At 44.3% G+C, this 14,850-nt stretch overlaps 1 protein-coding gene across 5 annotated transcripts in view; it reads right to left on the bottom strand.

Annotated features, from left to right (window-relative positions):
• The window catches only part of bcas3 (BCAS3 microtubule associated cell migration factor), a 1,011,809-nt gene that overhangs the window by 812,717 nt on the left and 184,242 nt on the right, over positions 1-14,850 (bottom strand). For all 5 annotated transcript variants that reach the window (XM_041197205.1, XM_041197207.1, XM_041197208.1 and 2 more), the window contains one exon: positions 7,158-7,259. In XM_041197205.1, the coding sequence (XP_041053139.1) occupies positions 7,158-7,259 (102 nt within the window). The remainder of the gene's footprint in view (positions 1-7,157; positions 7,260-14,850) is intronic.

Genomic DNA, 14,850 nt, shown 5'->3' with positions numbered 1-14,850 from the left:
TTGTATGAAGCAGCATGGTATTCAACAATTCTTCAGAGGGCTCAAATTACAGAACTTAAAGCCCAAAATCCACTCTCTTGATCTGGGTTAAACTGATCCACTAGCATCCTAGGTGTCAGTAAAGACTACTCCGTATTCTACACTATAAAAGGTCTCAAGCTTATGCAAAATATGTTGTGAACCAGAGAAGAAAGGAGGTTGACTGCTAACAGAGATTTCCAAGGTTTGGATGAGATGTTCCGTATCAGTAGATAAGGTAGAGTCAGCGCAGTTAACAATTTGGAGGTGGAAAAGGCTTGACTCAGGGTGAAAGAGGAGACTGAGAGACTTAGGGCGGAATCATCCCAGATTTGCACTAAGTGCAGTAGTGGGAGGGAAAAGGCGTTTTACCCGTTGGCTGCAATGGCACATTTTCATGCCATATCGTCCCAATCCTGCCTCATTAATTATGTATTCCCATGAAATACGCCGTTTCGATGGCACCCACCACACCATCACCTCACCGCTTTATCACGCTGGGCACCATATTTAAAGTGCAGCTTTGCGCACACATCTCAGTGCTCCCATGCCACAACTGCTGCAAAGAACAAATGGCTCCCAAAGGCAACAAGGCTGCAGCTCACCCCCCACTTCCCCGCCCCCGGTTTAATGACGTTTCCCTTGAGCACCTTTTGGCTGTAATGTCCTCTACCTCAGCTCTGGCCGCAGGATGGGCAGCAACATCCTAATCCAGCATGAGGGGCAGTGGCAATAGTGGTCAACGCCAGTGCCCTGCAAAAGAGGACAGCCACCCAATGCCACAACAGGATGAATGGACTCATCTGTTCCACCAGTGTTAGTCACTCTTATCACTCTCAACTCACACACTCACAAACCCATCACACATCTACAGGGATCTCACACCTCAAGGGACAACACCACTAACTCTCACACACAACCTCACATCTCCATCAGGCTCATATCCTCTGGAGCTCACATCCTCATCCCATTCAGGTCTCCGCTCACCACAGTGCCATGTGTCCTGCTCACACTCTCCATCTGTTTTCATGCAGGAGAAGTTGGCTTACCAGAGAGGGAGAGGTCCCAGACCGGGGTGGAGTGGCCCATATTAGGCGCCTCATTCACTTTGAGGAGCGTGCCATCATGCTGACTGATGAGGATGTGGACCTGGCCTGTGGCGATGGTGAGGTCAGCGGCAAACACTTTTGTGGGAATCGTGCACCACATAATCCCTCTCTCAACGCAACTGTGAGCACTCTCTCTCCTGTTTCTGACTCTGCTATCACAGACTAATTATCTCTACTTTGGTTCACAGGGAGCTTTGCCAAGTGACTGACACCATCAGCCAGCCAGTCCCTCAGCTCCATCGACATCCTCACCTCCAGCCAAAAGGGCTCCTCCTCCATTAAAGAGCTGGAAATAAGCAGCCTGGAAGACCCATCACAGTGCTTACCCACACCCTCTACCAGCACAGGCACACACCTCGGCAGGACCTAGATCTAGAGCAGGCTCGGGTTCACAATTTGGTGGTCACCACATTGACACATGTTCACAGCAGGAGGAGGCAGGTTCAGCTGAACTCCCTAGCACTCGGAAAACTGCTGGAGAAGAGGTATCTGTATGGTCCGTGTCAGATGACAAGCCTTTGGATTTGGCTATCCAACTCATCCAGGAGATTCAGCAGAAGACGGGGGGACATCATGCAGAGTTGTTGGAAACCCTTAACAGAGTAGCAAGCGAGTCGGAGGAGTGTGTCCACCTGCTCTCTGGTGCCCACATGTGCGAGTATGGAGGTCTCCATGAGGAGGATGGTGGACACCATGGAAATCATGGTCCAGCTGAACACAGAGATGCATGCAGACCTGTGATAGCCATGGGTGAGTTCCTGCAGTGGCAAAGCGAGGGGGAAATGGGTCACCTCGATGATCCCCAAGGTGCTCCTTCCCCTCAAGGAGTCAGGCTGGGACACTGGGGTACCCGAAGGGAGGAGAAGCAGCAGCTGGACGCCCCTGGCTCATCCATTCAGGAATCTCAGAGGCTGTCCTCTCCCTCTGAGCCCCTTTTGCCTGTGACTCCCTCAACCTCAACCTCTGTCACCACTGGCCCACAGGAAGACAGCCAAAACAAGCTGGGGCCCCCAAGGCCTAGGCTCTCTAGAGGACCCACGCCGAAGTCATCAGAGGCAACAGGGCTAACCATTGCATAGGCTGAGTCTACCCCTGCTGCGGATGTCAGGGCAGCACCTGGAAGTCTAAGCTGTCAAAAAGTTAAGAAATTATGATCACAGTTGGTTACACGGGTGAACACATTTTGTCACTTTACAACGTGAAAATATATTCACTTTCACTGAATAATGTAAAATGGTGTCTTTCAGCTTCATTGACAGACTTTGTGAGTCCTACCACTTCATCCCGCCCCCCCAACTAGCAGTTTGGCTGTATATAGCCAGTCCACGAGTGATCCTGGAAGGAGAAGGGTGTGTGTGGGTGTGTGTGCCTGCATGAGCGTGTGACCCGCTTCACACACACCTCAATGGCCTGTGCATTTTCAATGCTGCCTGCTGTGGCTCACTTTCAGTTCACCACCTGAGGCTGACCTGCATCTCCGTCCACCCACTGATCACACTCCCATGCAGCACTTGTTCTTGCTCACCATGATTCTGATTTCACTTTCGATTTGGCCAACATGGTACTGCTACAGTTTTTCTTGTGCTCTCCATCCTTACCCTTCCCCCAGTCACAGATTTCCTTTCCCCCATCACTGTTGACCCCCACCCCCGGCATCACCTTCCACCTCTCCACTGTGACCTACCAGCCACAGCCTTCTTCCTTCGGAGATTTCCTGGTGAATGTGCATGTTCCCTTCCCTCCCAAAAATCCCACCCCCATCCACATTAATCTCCTTGACCTCCTCCTTTCCAGTTCCAGGGTCCGTGTCTGGCTCCAAGTCCCCACCAACCACCTTCACTGTCCCTCATACCGATACTGTTGTACCCTAACCCTCACATCCTACCACCTCACTCTGCCCTCGGTCATTCTCACCATTCCCTCTTACCACGCCCATCCTCAGTTCACTCCCCAGGGAGCAGTCATGGACTCAACAGAACCCTCCCTTGCATGTTCATCTGAACATCCTCCGCTCTGAACTCTTTCCTCCTTTGGGACTCCTTCCCTACCCCGGACTCTACTCCCCGTCCCTTGAGTCCCCCCCAAACCCACCACCACCCCCCTCCCCCACCTTAGTCCTTCCCACTTCCTGACTCCATCCCCTTTCCAGGCTCCTTCCTCTCCCCGGACTCTTTCCTTCCCCTGGATTCCATCCCCTCTCCAAACTCCTTTCCTTACACCTTCCTTCCTCCTTACACCTACCTTCCCAGTTGCTGTATTGTTGCCAAATACCAGGATGTGTGGGTATTCATTTGAGGAAAGGATTGGCAGGCTGGTCTCTACTTGAAATAAGAAGGCTGTAGGTTAACCTAATAGAAGGATTTAAAATTATGAAAGGTTTGGATACAGAATGTGGGGAAGAGCATTAATTAGAGCCCATCGATATAAGATAGTCACCAAATAACCCAACAGGGAATTCAGAAGAAAATTATTCACCTAAAAAGTTGTGAGAATAAGGAACTGACTACCACAGTTGAAGCAAATAGTACAGAAGCATTTAAGGTGAAATTAGGCAAACAACTGAGGAAGGAGGAAATAGATGGTTACAATGATAGATTTCGATAAGGAAAGATGGGAGGAGGCTCGAGTAGAGCATAAATACTGACATGTACTGGTTGTGCCGAATGGCCTGTTTCAGCATTGTATATATCTTATCTTATGCTGTGGCAACAAGGGGGCTCTGAGAATGAAGATCATGGATGCCAGACTTACAGGTAAGTCTAGGGTTTTTGGCTGGGGAAGTACTGGGGACCCTAGAGAGGTGGGGGGAAAGGGAGTGGAGTGGGTTGGAGGTAGGTTTGAGGGATGGGGGGGGTCATGAAGATGGGCACCATCTTGGGTAGGGATGCCCCAGTAGGCACAAGGGACCCCCCCTCCCCCCCACCACAAAGGAGGCAATCCCCTCCCCGCCCCCTTTCCTTTCTTATGCCCCAAATAGGAAAAGAAGCAGCTGGCCACTTTCCTCCTGCCTACCCCTGCCCACTTTGTTATGGCAGTGAAGGCAGAAAGAGGCCTTTAAATTGGTAACTTAAGGGTCTCAAAAGGCCTAAGGGCAGGTGGGCTGGCTGACACCTTACCCGCCCACTGTAATAAGGGGGACAGCACAGAGGTGATGGGAGGCAAGGTGGTAGGCTGACCAACTGTTTTATTTTACATGCACCCACCTTCAAATACACCAGTGGAGGGGGCTGCAAAATACCCCCATGGAGTTAAAGGGGTCATAGACAGGTAACATTTACACATTGACATAGACATTTACACATCTAATTATATGATATCAAATATATGAAAGGTAAATCTGGGCCACTACATCTACACTAAGCTTGACAGTTGGACAAGGGGGACAGGTATGAATTGAGGAAAGGTAACTTTAGGACTGACAGATAACAAGCAGTTCTTCAAAAAGAGTGATCGATACTTGGACATAAAAGACAGTAAAAGCAAAAACGTAAGTCACGTAAAAGATAGTTAAACTGGAGAGACTTTGTTTTACAAGGTGGATGGACTAATTTGGAGTGACCTTGTTCAACCATATTTACTTTGAACTCACAAAAGGATTACACAAGCCCTATTGCGATCTGAAGCACCAGTGACCTATATCGCTTTCCTGCTATCCTGGGAAAAAAAATTCCCCTATGTTTTTGCAAACTTTTCAAACCGCACTGCGTGTTGGCTTACCATGTGTGAGAGGAGAATCAGCAAATCTGCTCTGCTAGGGTGCAGTATTTGAATTCCAGGAAACAGTCTTTAAATGTTACACTTTAAATTGCCTTTTATTCTGTTAGATATGGGAATTGTGGCTTGGCATAGTTTTAGTGACACCAAGTGGTAGAAAAAGTTTAAGGCTATATTCTTTATGCAAGCCTAAACTGACATGATTTTAAAAAAAGAAGTTTCTTAACATCTTAAAAATTATGAAAATGATGTGATACACAGTCATCGGCCATTTGTTCCCTGTCTTAATCAGGAATTGTTAAAAATATATACTTTTGTTTTAAATAGTGTGTTGAACTGTTGTAAAGTGTGTATTTGTAGGCATTGGGTGTAGAAAATATCTGGCTCAGCTGCAATTTCCCTGTGGGGGAATAACCTGTTAACATTCATTAACTTGGCTAACACATGAAGAATGGACACTTGAACAAGATACAGAGAACTGTCACCATCTATGGAACTGAACTTTAGCAGGTTTTAACTCATTTAGGATTGGGGAAAGGGAGCAATAAATGGGAGGGACAAATTGTTTTTATAAAGACACTTAATGAATAGCTGAATTAACAACAGCACATAATGAGAAACAAAAAAAGTTCTGCTGGTATGTTGCTGAAAGTTATTCTTTGTTCATGCTTTTCTTCTCAGGTATTGATAATTTAGCTACGTAGAACAACATTCTATTGCTGTTGTTAATGGTTGCTCTACATTGGTTGGCTGTAAAGACTAAGATTCCTAGGGCAGAATTTTATGGCCCTTACCTCTGGTGGGATTTTCCAGTCCCGCCTCAGTCAATGGACTTTTGAATGGTTTGCTGCAATTTATAGTCCCGCTCCGCCACGACAGGGCTGTAAAATTCTGCCCCCTAGTTTTTTTCCCCAACTTCTTCCTTGGCTGCTTCAACACCATTGACACAGAATGTGTCCCCCATATTCCTTCCTACTTATCTAAAATTTGAACTTTCTGAATACAGGAACATTTGCTTGCTTCTATTCTACCAGAACAGCCCACTCTATTGACTCTCATGACAATCTTTCAAAAAGTCTCGCAAATTCACTTGTTAGTCTGGGATAAATCCCATTTTCCTGGTATTTATTTGTTTCGAGTCTTTTCAGCTTGTCTAGGACCTCTATTTCATGTATCATGGCACACTTTTTTTTAGGCAGGACATGAGTTCATATTTTCCCTCATCAATACATGAAGAAAGTAATCATTCCAAATAATTATAATTCATGGTCATGCAGTTTCAATTTTTTTAAAGGTTCTCGCCTATTCTGTTACTGATCTCTTTTGATACTGTAGTAGGGAAAGAAATTTTTTGCGTTCTTCTCCTGGTGATAGCTCTCTCTTTAGCTCTCTGATTACTCTTGACATGTTTCTGTGTTTGAATGTGGATCCTGGTGGATCCCCTTCTTTCTCTTTGCAAGATTTGTGCAGGTTCAACCTCTCATCTAAAAGCCAGTGTAGCATTCCCCCCTGTACTGCACTGGAATATCAGCCTAAATCTTTAAGTTCAAATCTCTTGGGTTAGGCTTGAATCTTTGGCCTTCTGAGTCAGAGGCAAAAGTGCCAACACCTCAGCCAAGACTGAGAGAAAGGGCAATTGAGAGAGTAGTGTCATTAAGGGCAGCCCAATTTGTTAAAGAAAAGATGTTAGGCCACCTATTTGTAGATGTAAAGAGCCTAATACCTATTTCAGGCATATTTTCTGGATGCTTCTTTTTGCCTTTACCAATACAGTGAGCAGTGTAACTCTAGAGCATAATGAGCACTAGTGCCCTACCTACCATCATGCATGCGTTGGTGCCCATTTTGAGTCTGAAAAACGAATACATCATTGAATTTCTAGGCCAAAGAATCCACCAGCTATTCAAAAGGTTCAAGAAAAGGTCAGTCTCTACTGCTCAGGGAAAAGTTAAATCAAGCAGCTTATATTTCAAACCACAGGCAACAGTGATGGAATTATGCTTTTGATATTCGCTGCAGTTTTATACTGTAAATGCAAAGGCCCCACTGGCATTTATGGGCCCCACAAAAACACATTCTAGTATTAACATTTTTAATGATGCTATATTTAAAACAGAAAAACCACAAATAAATATTTTGAAAGCCATTGAAAAATGGTTCAGATAAGATAAAAGCTGGATCACCTCAGTTTAGGCATGCTATTATAAAGTCATTAGCTGCATCATCTTGTAAGGTTTAGCCTGAATGCCAAAGAAGAATGAAAACAAACAGATTTCTTACTCATAACATCTCAGTGTGTTTCTGATCTCTTCCTACCTTTTGTTACAATACAGCTCGTAGATGGGGGTTTTGAACTGGATGGACTTGACCATTTCGCCACTTCGAAGGGAATACAGATCCACACAGCAGTATGGTGGGCTGGTGATAAAGAGAAACAAAGGAAGTTACACATAACGTGCTGAGCTGGTTCCAAGCAGAGCACTAGTTCTGAAATTACCCTTAATTTTATGACCAAACTTATGTAATGATCAGGCAAGGAAGGGTAGACTGGCTCCCCCATTTTACCACTCCTTATTTGACTGCAACTGTTTTTTTAAAAAAGGATATACCTGCCGATTCACTGATTGTTTAACTGTTTATGTTCTGTGACTGGAAAAGACACACACAGACAGGTTTCCTTGTAAGTTTAAAAAAGCATATTATTTATTTTATTTAACAGCTAAATAAAAATACTCCAACTTTCACACACACACATGCATTCAAGGGTTCTCACACATATACAAGCTACAAACTAAGCAGTTTTTTAGAGTGCAATAATAGTTAGTGGTATACAGATCTTGTAGATTGATGACTTGGATGGTTTCAGGCTGGTCTCGGTCATCCCTCAGGATTCAGCATCAGATGATTTAAAATTGCTTATGGATGATTTTTCTGTTCTTCCAAAGGCAGCAGCTGCTGGGTTGATACTTAAAGCACTACTTGCAGCAAATGGATGGTCAAACAACAGGCAGGGCTCAAGTTTGCAGAATAGGTGGAGAGATAGTATGTACTCACTCAGGGGTTCTATTTCTTCGGTGTCTCTCTGTCTTCTGTTCTTTGGCCTGGAGAAAAGCAGTTTCTTAAAAGCAAAAGAGGGGCTTACTTGGTTCATCAAATAATCCCCTCTCACCAGTCACCCAAACATGGTCATAGCAAGTTGATTCCAGATCCATGGTGTAGACATGATTAGATTATGGCTGGATGAGTTCCTTTCTCAGCCAAAGTCCATTGTCCAAAGTGATTACATCTAATGGCTTATTCCCCACCCAGTTAATATCTGGGTTCCATCTGGATGATTTGTGAAAGAGTCAGGAGATGTGATCATTCACATTCCTCTAAAGTGATTGTCTTTGATAGTTCTTCCAAACAGACTGGCCCCATTTTAATGGCTTTGGAGTGTGCATGGCACAGTCACATAAATGTTCAGCCACCTTGGAAGCTGTTAAATCTCTGAAATGCTGTTTCAGACTTTTAAAACTTATCAGTGGTTTCAGCCCAATAATTAAATAAAATCATTTTCGATATAAAGACTGGCTTTATAACACCTCCCCGCCACGCAAAATGAAGCACTACATTACAGTCTCAAATACACACTCACATTGACCTTTCAACTGCTACAATTGGCATGTCTACAACAGCTATTCTCTGTTCAAGTTTGAGTTTCTTAGCACCCTCCCTGGATGAAGCACAATTATAATTAAATCCCTTTTGGGGTTGGGGTCTGGCCCAAGGAAAGCCGCTGCTTCGAAAACCTAGTGCCTTCTGTCCCTTTTTCCCAGCTAAATTTCTGTTATGTGTGGTCAAGGGGATTCGGATTTTCATTGGCATCTGTTCGTATTGCTTTAGGTATTTTAATTCCAGCAGACATGGAGGCAGGAATCTTCCAGGCTTGCCAGCAGCAGGATGTTTGGCGGGCAGGGGAACTTAAGTTGGTAGGGGATCAAAAAACGGCTTTCCAACGGCAGGATGAACTTCTGCAATTATGTTCTCAGGACTTTAAAGGAGGCTTGAGCCTCCCGATGAACAATATCGTGAAGCCTTTTCATATGCATTAGCATGTCATGCATGCTCATTAAAAGGCCATTAAGTTCCCCTTCCAAATTAAGTTCCTTGCCAGTCAGAAATTAGAACGTTCACATTTATGACTGCTTATAAGTGCCATGCACCTGGCAAGGTTGAGCTCATGTACAGTCATATACGAATGGGAGGAACATTTATTTCTGTCCTCCAGGATGTCCTTCACCTGGAAAGGGTGGGGCAGGGATGCCATGTCTAGATGGAAGCCATGCACAGGGTTTAGCACTGGCTTGGTGGCTCAAAAATGGAGGCTAACCTACAAAGAATATGCTCACTAGGTAGATTACCGTACTTTGTTCACAGATCCACTGAGGCCTAGGTGATGTAGGCTCCAGGAAACCCTGCCTTTCTACTGGCTCTCATCTAGATGAGGAGGAGGAAGGACTGGTGCAGGGTGGCACAGGGCCAGGAAGAACAACAGCCTGAGCAGCAAGAGGCAGCGGGGCCTCAAGAAGATCAGGATCCTGGCAACCAGGACCCAGTGCAATGGCAAGCATTGGCCTGACTATGGGTATATTGCAGGCGGTGCACCTATCTACAGATGAGCGATAGGCAATGCCAATGGTGTCTTTGAATGTCCCAGAATGTGATTCTTTACATCTGCCGGTTTCTCCACAAGAATCTGCGGTCATAAGGACTTGGAGGCAATCCCACAATGGTAGCATCAAAGATCATTGCAGCCTTAAACTTATTTGCCAGTGGCTCCTTCCAGGGTTCCACTGGGGAACTATGCTGCATCTTCCAGTCAGCGACACAGAAGTGCATCCGGGAGGTGGCAGATACCACATTCAGGACAGCGCACGAATTGGTCCATTTCCGCTTGGATCTTGAAAGCCAGGCTGCATGTGTTGGGTTTTACAACAATCGCAGGTTTCTTGCAAGTCCAAGGGCTTACCGATGGCACACATGTGGCCTTGAGAGCTCCCTGGCATTAGCCAGTCACAGAAGACAAATCCTGTGTGGTTGTGCTCAGTTCCCACAGAGCTCTCACAATGCCTACATTCTGAGCTACTCCCAGGTGCCACAGGTTTTTGAAGGGCTTCAGTGATTGCAGGACTGGCTTTTTGGTGCATGGGATATCCCCAGAAGACCTGGCTGATGATGCCAATTCATCATCCGCAGAGAGCCGCTGAGGAAAGCTACAATGTCACACGTTCCTCCACAAAGTTCACAATTGAGCAAATGATAGGCCTCCTAAGGATGAGGTTCAGATGTTTGGACCACTCAGGCGGGGCACCCCAATACTCACCACAGAGAATGTCCTGCATCACCATTGTCTGTTGCGCCCTGCACAACCTTGCCCTACAAAGGGTGGATATCTTGGCTGAGGGAGAAATGGAGGACTCAGGTGGCTCCTCCAATGGTGAAGAGGGTGAAGGGGATAGTGACAACGAGGGCCAGGATGGCATGGAGGCACATGCAGAAGCTATTGCAAGGGAACAACGCAGCAGAAAGGCCTGTGACAATTTGATAGCTAACAGATTCCAGGTAAAGTAAGCTGCTGAGACATTTCCTTCACCATTTGGTTTTCCATCATCTGCTGGCTGGCTGCAGCTCCTTTTTTGTAATAGACATTATACTTTGCTCCAATATACCTTGATTTATGATAGCTGAATTAAATTGCACTACTTAACATCTGCCCTGCTGGTGGTTTGATCCTTTGCATGTGCCAAACTATGCTATTGTACAGAGCCCTGGCACTAAATGCAAAGCACTCCATTCTCCCTTGACCTGACGCACTTGCAAGTTGAAATGAGATTTTTCCCATGCCCTCGCAAAGTCTGCACGCATGGCAACATGGAAGCAACCTGAAATCTTACCTCAGCAGGGATGCACTCATGTTATCCTCACACCTGCTCTCAATGGGAGGCAGACTTTGCAGAGCAGAACCAGATATATGGGTGCATAGGGAGGAGCAGCATAAGAACACCATTTGGCCACTCATGATGACTCCTTCATGCAGGCTAATCAGTTCCTGCCCCCCAATCGCCACTTGCGCATAGTAAACCCATATCTCTTGAAATCTTTATCATGCCAAAAAGGTTTGAGGTTTCTTTGGAGTCCACTCATTGAGAGTGCCTCACTTGCACTATTGGTTGTTGAGTAGCAACCACTCCAGTCCCTCCAATTGCAGACACTCCTACAAGTCTCAGTCCTTGAGGGGGTAACAGAGAAGGTTGATCAGGCAATGTTGCTGATGTGGTATATATGGATTTTCAAAATGCATTTGATGCAGTGCCACACAACAGACTTGTGAGCAAAGTTCTAGCTTCAGGGAATAAAATGGAAATTAGGCACATGGATAAGAAATTGGCTGAATGGCAGGAAACAGATAAATGGTTGTTTTTCAGCTTTGAGGAAGGTTTGTACTAGAGGCTATCTTTCCTTAAAATAGATAAGTTACCAGGACTGGATGAGATGCTTGACACTAGTTAGGCCTCATCTGATGTACTGCGTCCAGTTCTGGGCACCATACTTGAGGAAGGAAGTGAAGACACAGAGGAGATTCAGAAGAATGATTCCAGGGATAAAGCACTTCAGCTATGAGGATAGATTGGAGAGGTTGGAACTGTTTTTCTTGGCGAAAAGGCGGCTGAGAAGAGACTTGATAGAGGTATTCAAATATAAACAATCATTTATCGCTGCTCTCTGTTTCCTGTCACTCAGCCAATTTCTTATCCAAGTGCCTACTTTCCATTTTATTCCATGAAGCTAGAATTTTGCTCACAAGTCTGCTGTGTGGCACTGTATCAAATGCCTTTTGAAAATCCAAACTCATGGACAGGGTAAATAATGAGAAACTGTTCCCTCTCAAGAGACCATCAAGAATTAGAGGGCACAGATTCAAAATAATTGGCAAACAGAGTAATTGTGATGTGAGGAAAAACATTTTCACCCAAAGGTTGGTTGGAGCCTGGAACAAACTTCCTGAGAGGCTGGTAGAAGTAGGTTGAATCAAGCTATTCAAAGAGGAATTGGATTGCTTTTGAAAAGAAAAAAATGTGCAGGGTTACGGGGATAAGGCAGGGTAGTGGGACTAGTTAGAATGCTCTTTCAGTGCAGACTCGATAGGCTGAACAGCCTCCTTCTACACTGTAAAGGTCATGTGATGTGTGCTTGTGCATTTATGGACTCTATCAAACATCCTTGCTGCTTTAGGAGTTTGAATAGGCACAGTTAATTCTCATTCCCTGCAAAGATCATCATGTACAAAGTTGCGACTGTATTGGGATGTACGACATAACATTGATATAACTACTTTGATGTCCTATCTTGTCAAACTGTGCAGAAATCTGTGTTTATTTATTAATTCTGATTGTAAAATACTGTTAGTGATACATGAACATTGATGTTATCTTATCATAAAATTGCACTGGAAGCTCAGTAATCCTTACTGGCCCTATCGTCATACCGCCCCCCCACCACCCCACCACCCGAGAGATTTTTGGGACTTCTTCAGCTCTCTGCAGCAGTCCAGAATTTTGCTTGCTCTGCTCAGTTTTCCCAATCTCTATGGGCTGCTCTAGACCCTCTGGACACCATACTTGACATCCAGCCAAATCATTGCCCGGTAATAGGTCGACCCCAATCTTCACTACACCAGTGACCAACTTACTCTGCAGGTAAATTTTAACTAAGGGAACCATTTGTCAATAAGCTCTTTCACAAACACAGTGGTATTTGTTCTGCTTTGGGGTGGCATCTCTGCAACTTTCATTCCAAGTAGTGTTTGATGGCAACCGGTATCTCTGAGAAAGCTTATCTCTTTGTCCGGTGCCTGGAATAGAAAAGGGGTAATTTTCCCTTTTTGTAAAGGGTTCTGATAGGTATTGTGGCCCTCTTCTACATTGGAATATAGGCTTAGCACCTTCATTGCTACAGGCATTTTCTTGACTGCAGCACACCATTTTTCACACCAGGTTTACCATCTTGGTTCCTTCTTTTAAAAGTTAAAGACTTATCTGTTTTTTCTTCCCGACTCTCCTTTTCTCTCAAGCCTATTTTGGCTACATTTATTTCCAGCTTATTTCCCCCTACTGTCATGAAAATATAATAACTTTCATAATATTATTGTGATTTATTGTAAAGGTAGGTTAATAGTGCGGTTTGGATTAGTTTCTCCCTGTGGATGTGCATGTGTGGGAGGGATTTGATTGAATTGGAGACAGCTGGTCTGGAGCTTTTGAGTTATCAAAAAGGAAGCTAGGTTTGAAATGCTAAATACGTGAACATGGCTGAAGTTTTAGACTGTGAGGTGTGAGGAACATTTGCATTTTTAGATAAATTAGGTTAGTTTGAATTTCAAAGATGGTAAAATGTTACACTTAGCCATAAAAAGCTAAGCCAAACAGTGTGTTTATTTTTCCCAAAGGTTATGGATAATATGATGTAAAGAACATATCTTTTTATTTCAATTGGACTGTGAATTAAAATTACAATGGCTGCAGTTTGAAAGACATGTCCACTGGAACAGTGTGAGGGATATATACTATGTTACTCTCCTGGAACAGAGTGTGCCATGAAAGACAGGATGGTGCTGAGGAGGAGTCTGGTCTAATGGGGAACTGCCTGGCAACAACATTTTAATTGGCTCCTGACCAGGTGACCAGGTTTTGTATGACAGCAGTGCAGCAGAAAAGCTCCTAGCCTGAAAAGGAAAAGACCTAAAACCTCTTTTCTTTGTTAATAAATGTTTAATTCAGTTTTACAAAAAACCTCTAAGTCCCAGTGGACTTATTACCACTCAATTTAAGGCATACATCTCGAAATAAAATACAAATTGCAAAACAGTTGTGGCAGCTGTTTCAAGTTTCCCTCTGGGATTTGAGCAGCTTGGCATTTACCATTTGCTGCGCCATAACACTAGCATGTAAGAGTTCCAGATCCCAGTTAACTTTGAGCTAGGGGTCTATATGTTACTTCATAGTCATCTGGTATGATGGCTCCTTGCCTGGCTTTGGAGACTCTTTATTCCTCTACATGGGTTTTTATGGAAAATGGGAAATCTCTGGAAATCTCTTTCTCTCTCCCTTTCCTGGCATTCACTCTACTGCTTTCTTTCCTGCCCTTCCTATTCCTTTTCTTGGAATTCTCTTTCCTCCTTTCCCTCTCTCTCCTGCCTTTTCCTTTCTTTTGCGAAGAATTCTAGCTCTAGTTTCTGCTGTTCCAGTTCTATCTTTGCTAATGCTAGTCTGTCCCTTTCAGATTCCATGACTACCTCCTCTTCTTCAGGTTCAATTGCAGAATGGGTATCCGCAAATTTGAGGATGTCGGGCGTCCTAGCCTTTTGGCGGCTACTTACTTCTAAATTCTTAGCTACACTCCTTAACTCTTCAATGGACTGGGTTCTAAATTTTCCCAAGTTACTTAACTTTGTTCTAGGAAGGTACAAGCCTCAAACGTGAACATGTTAAGCATTCTAATACAGTAAACCACAAGAAAACCTGTATGCAAGTTTTTCAATACTTCTCGGATCAATTTGATTTCCAGTTTCCAATTTCACATTGTCTGCGTATGTCTGATCACAGGCGTAGCCCCCAAATTTCTGTAATGATCAGGTGAAGAGGGGTGGACAGGCTCCCCTCTTTTCCCACTCCTTGTTTGACCACAACAGGTTTTTTTTTTAAGAATATGCTTGTCAATTCAGTGAGTGTTTAACTGTGTGTGTGCTGTCACTGCAGAAGACACATACAGACAGGTTTCCTTGTAAGCTTTTAAAAGGAAAAGAAAATAATATTCATTTTCCTTAACACTTGGTCTAAAAAAAACCAAAAACACTCCAACTTTCATGCACACATGCTTTCAAGGGTTCATACACACACACACGTAAGTTACTAAGTGGGAGATTAAGCAGTATTTTAACGTCCAATAAAGTTAGTGGTATACAGATTGT

This window comes from Carcharodon carcharias, chromosome 10 (genome assembly GCF_017639515.1).
Source record: "Carcharodon carcharias isolate sCarCar2 chromosome 10, sCarCar2.pri, whole genome shotgun sequence".
NCBI lineage: Eukaryota > Metazoa > Chordata > Chondrichthyes > Lamniformes > Lamnidae > Carcharodon > Carcharodon carcharias.
This window is presented reverse-complemented; position numbering and strand designations above follow the sequence as displayed.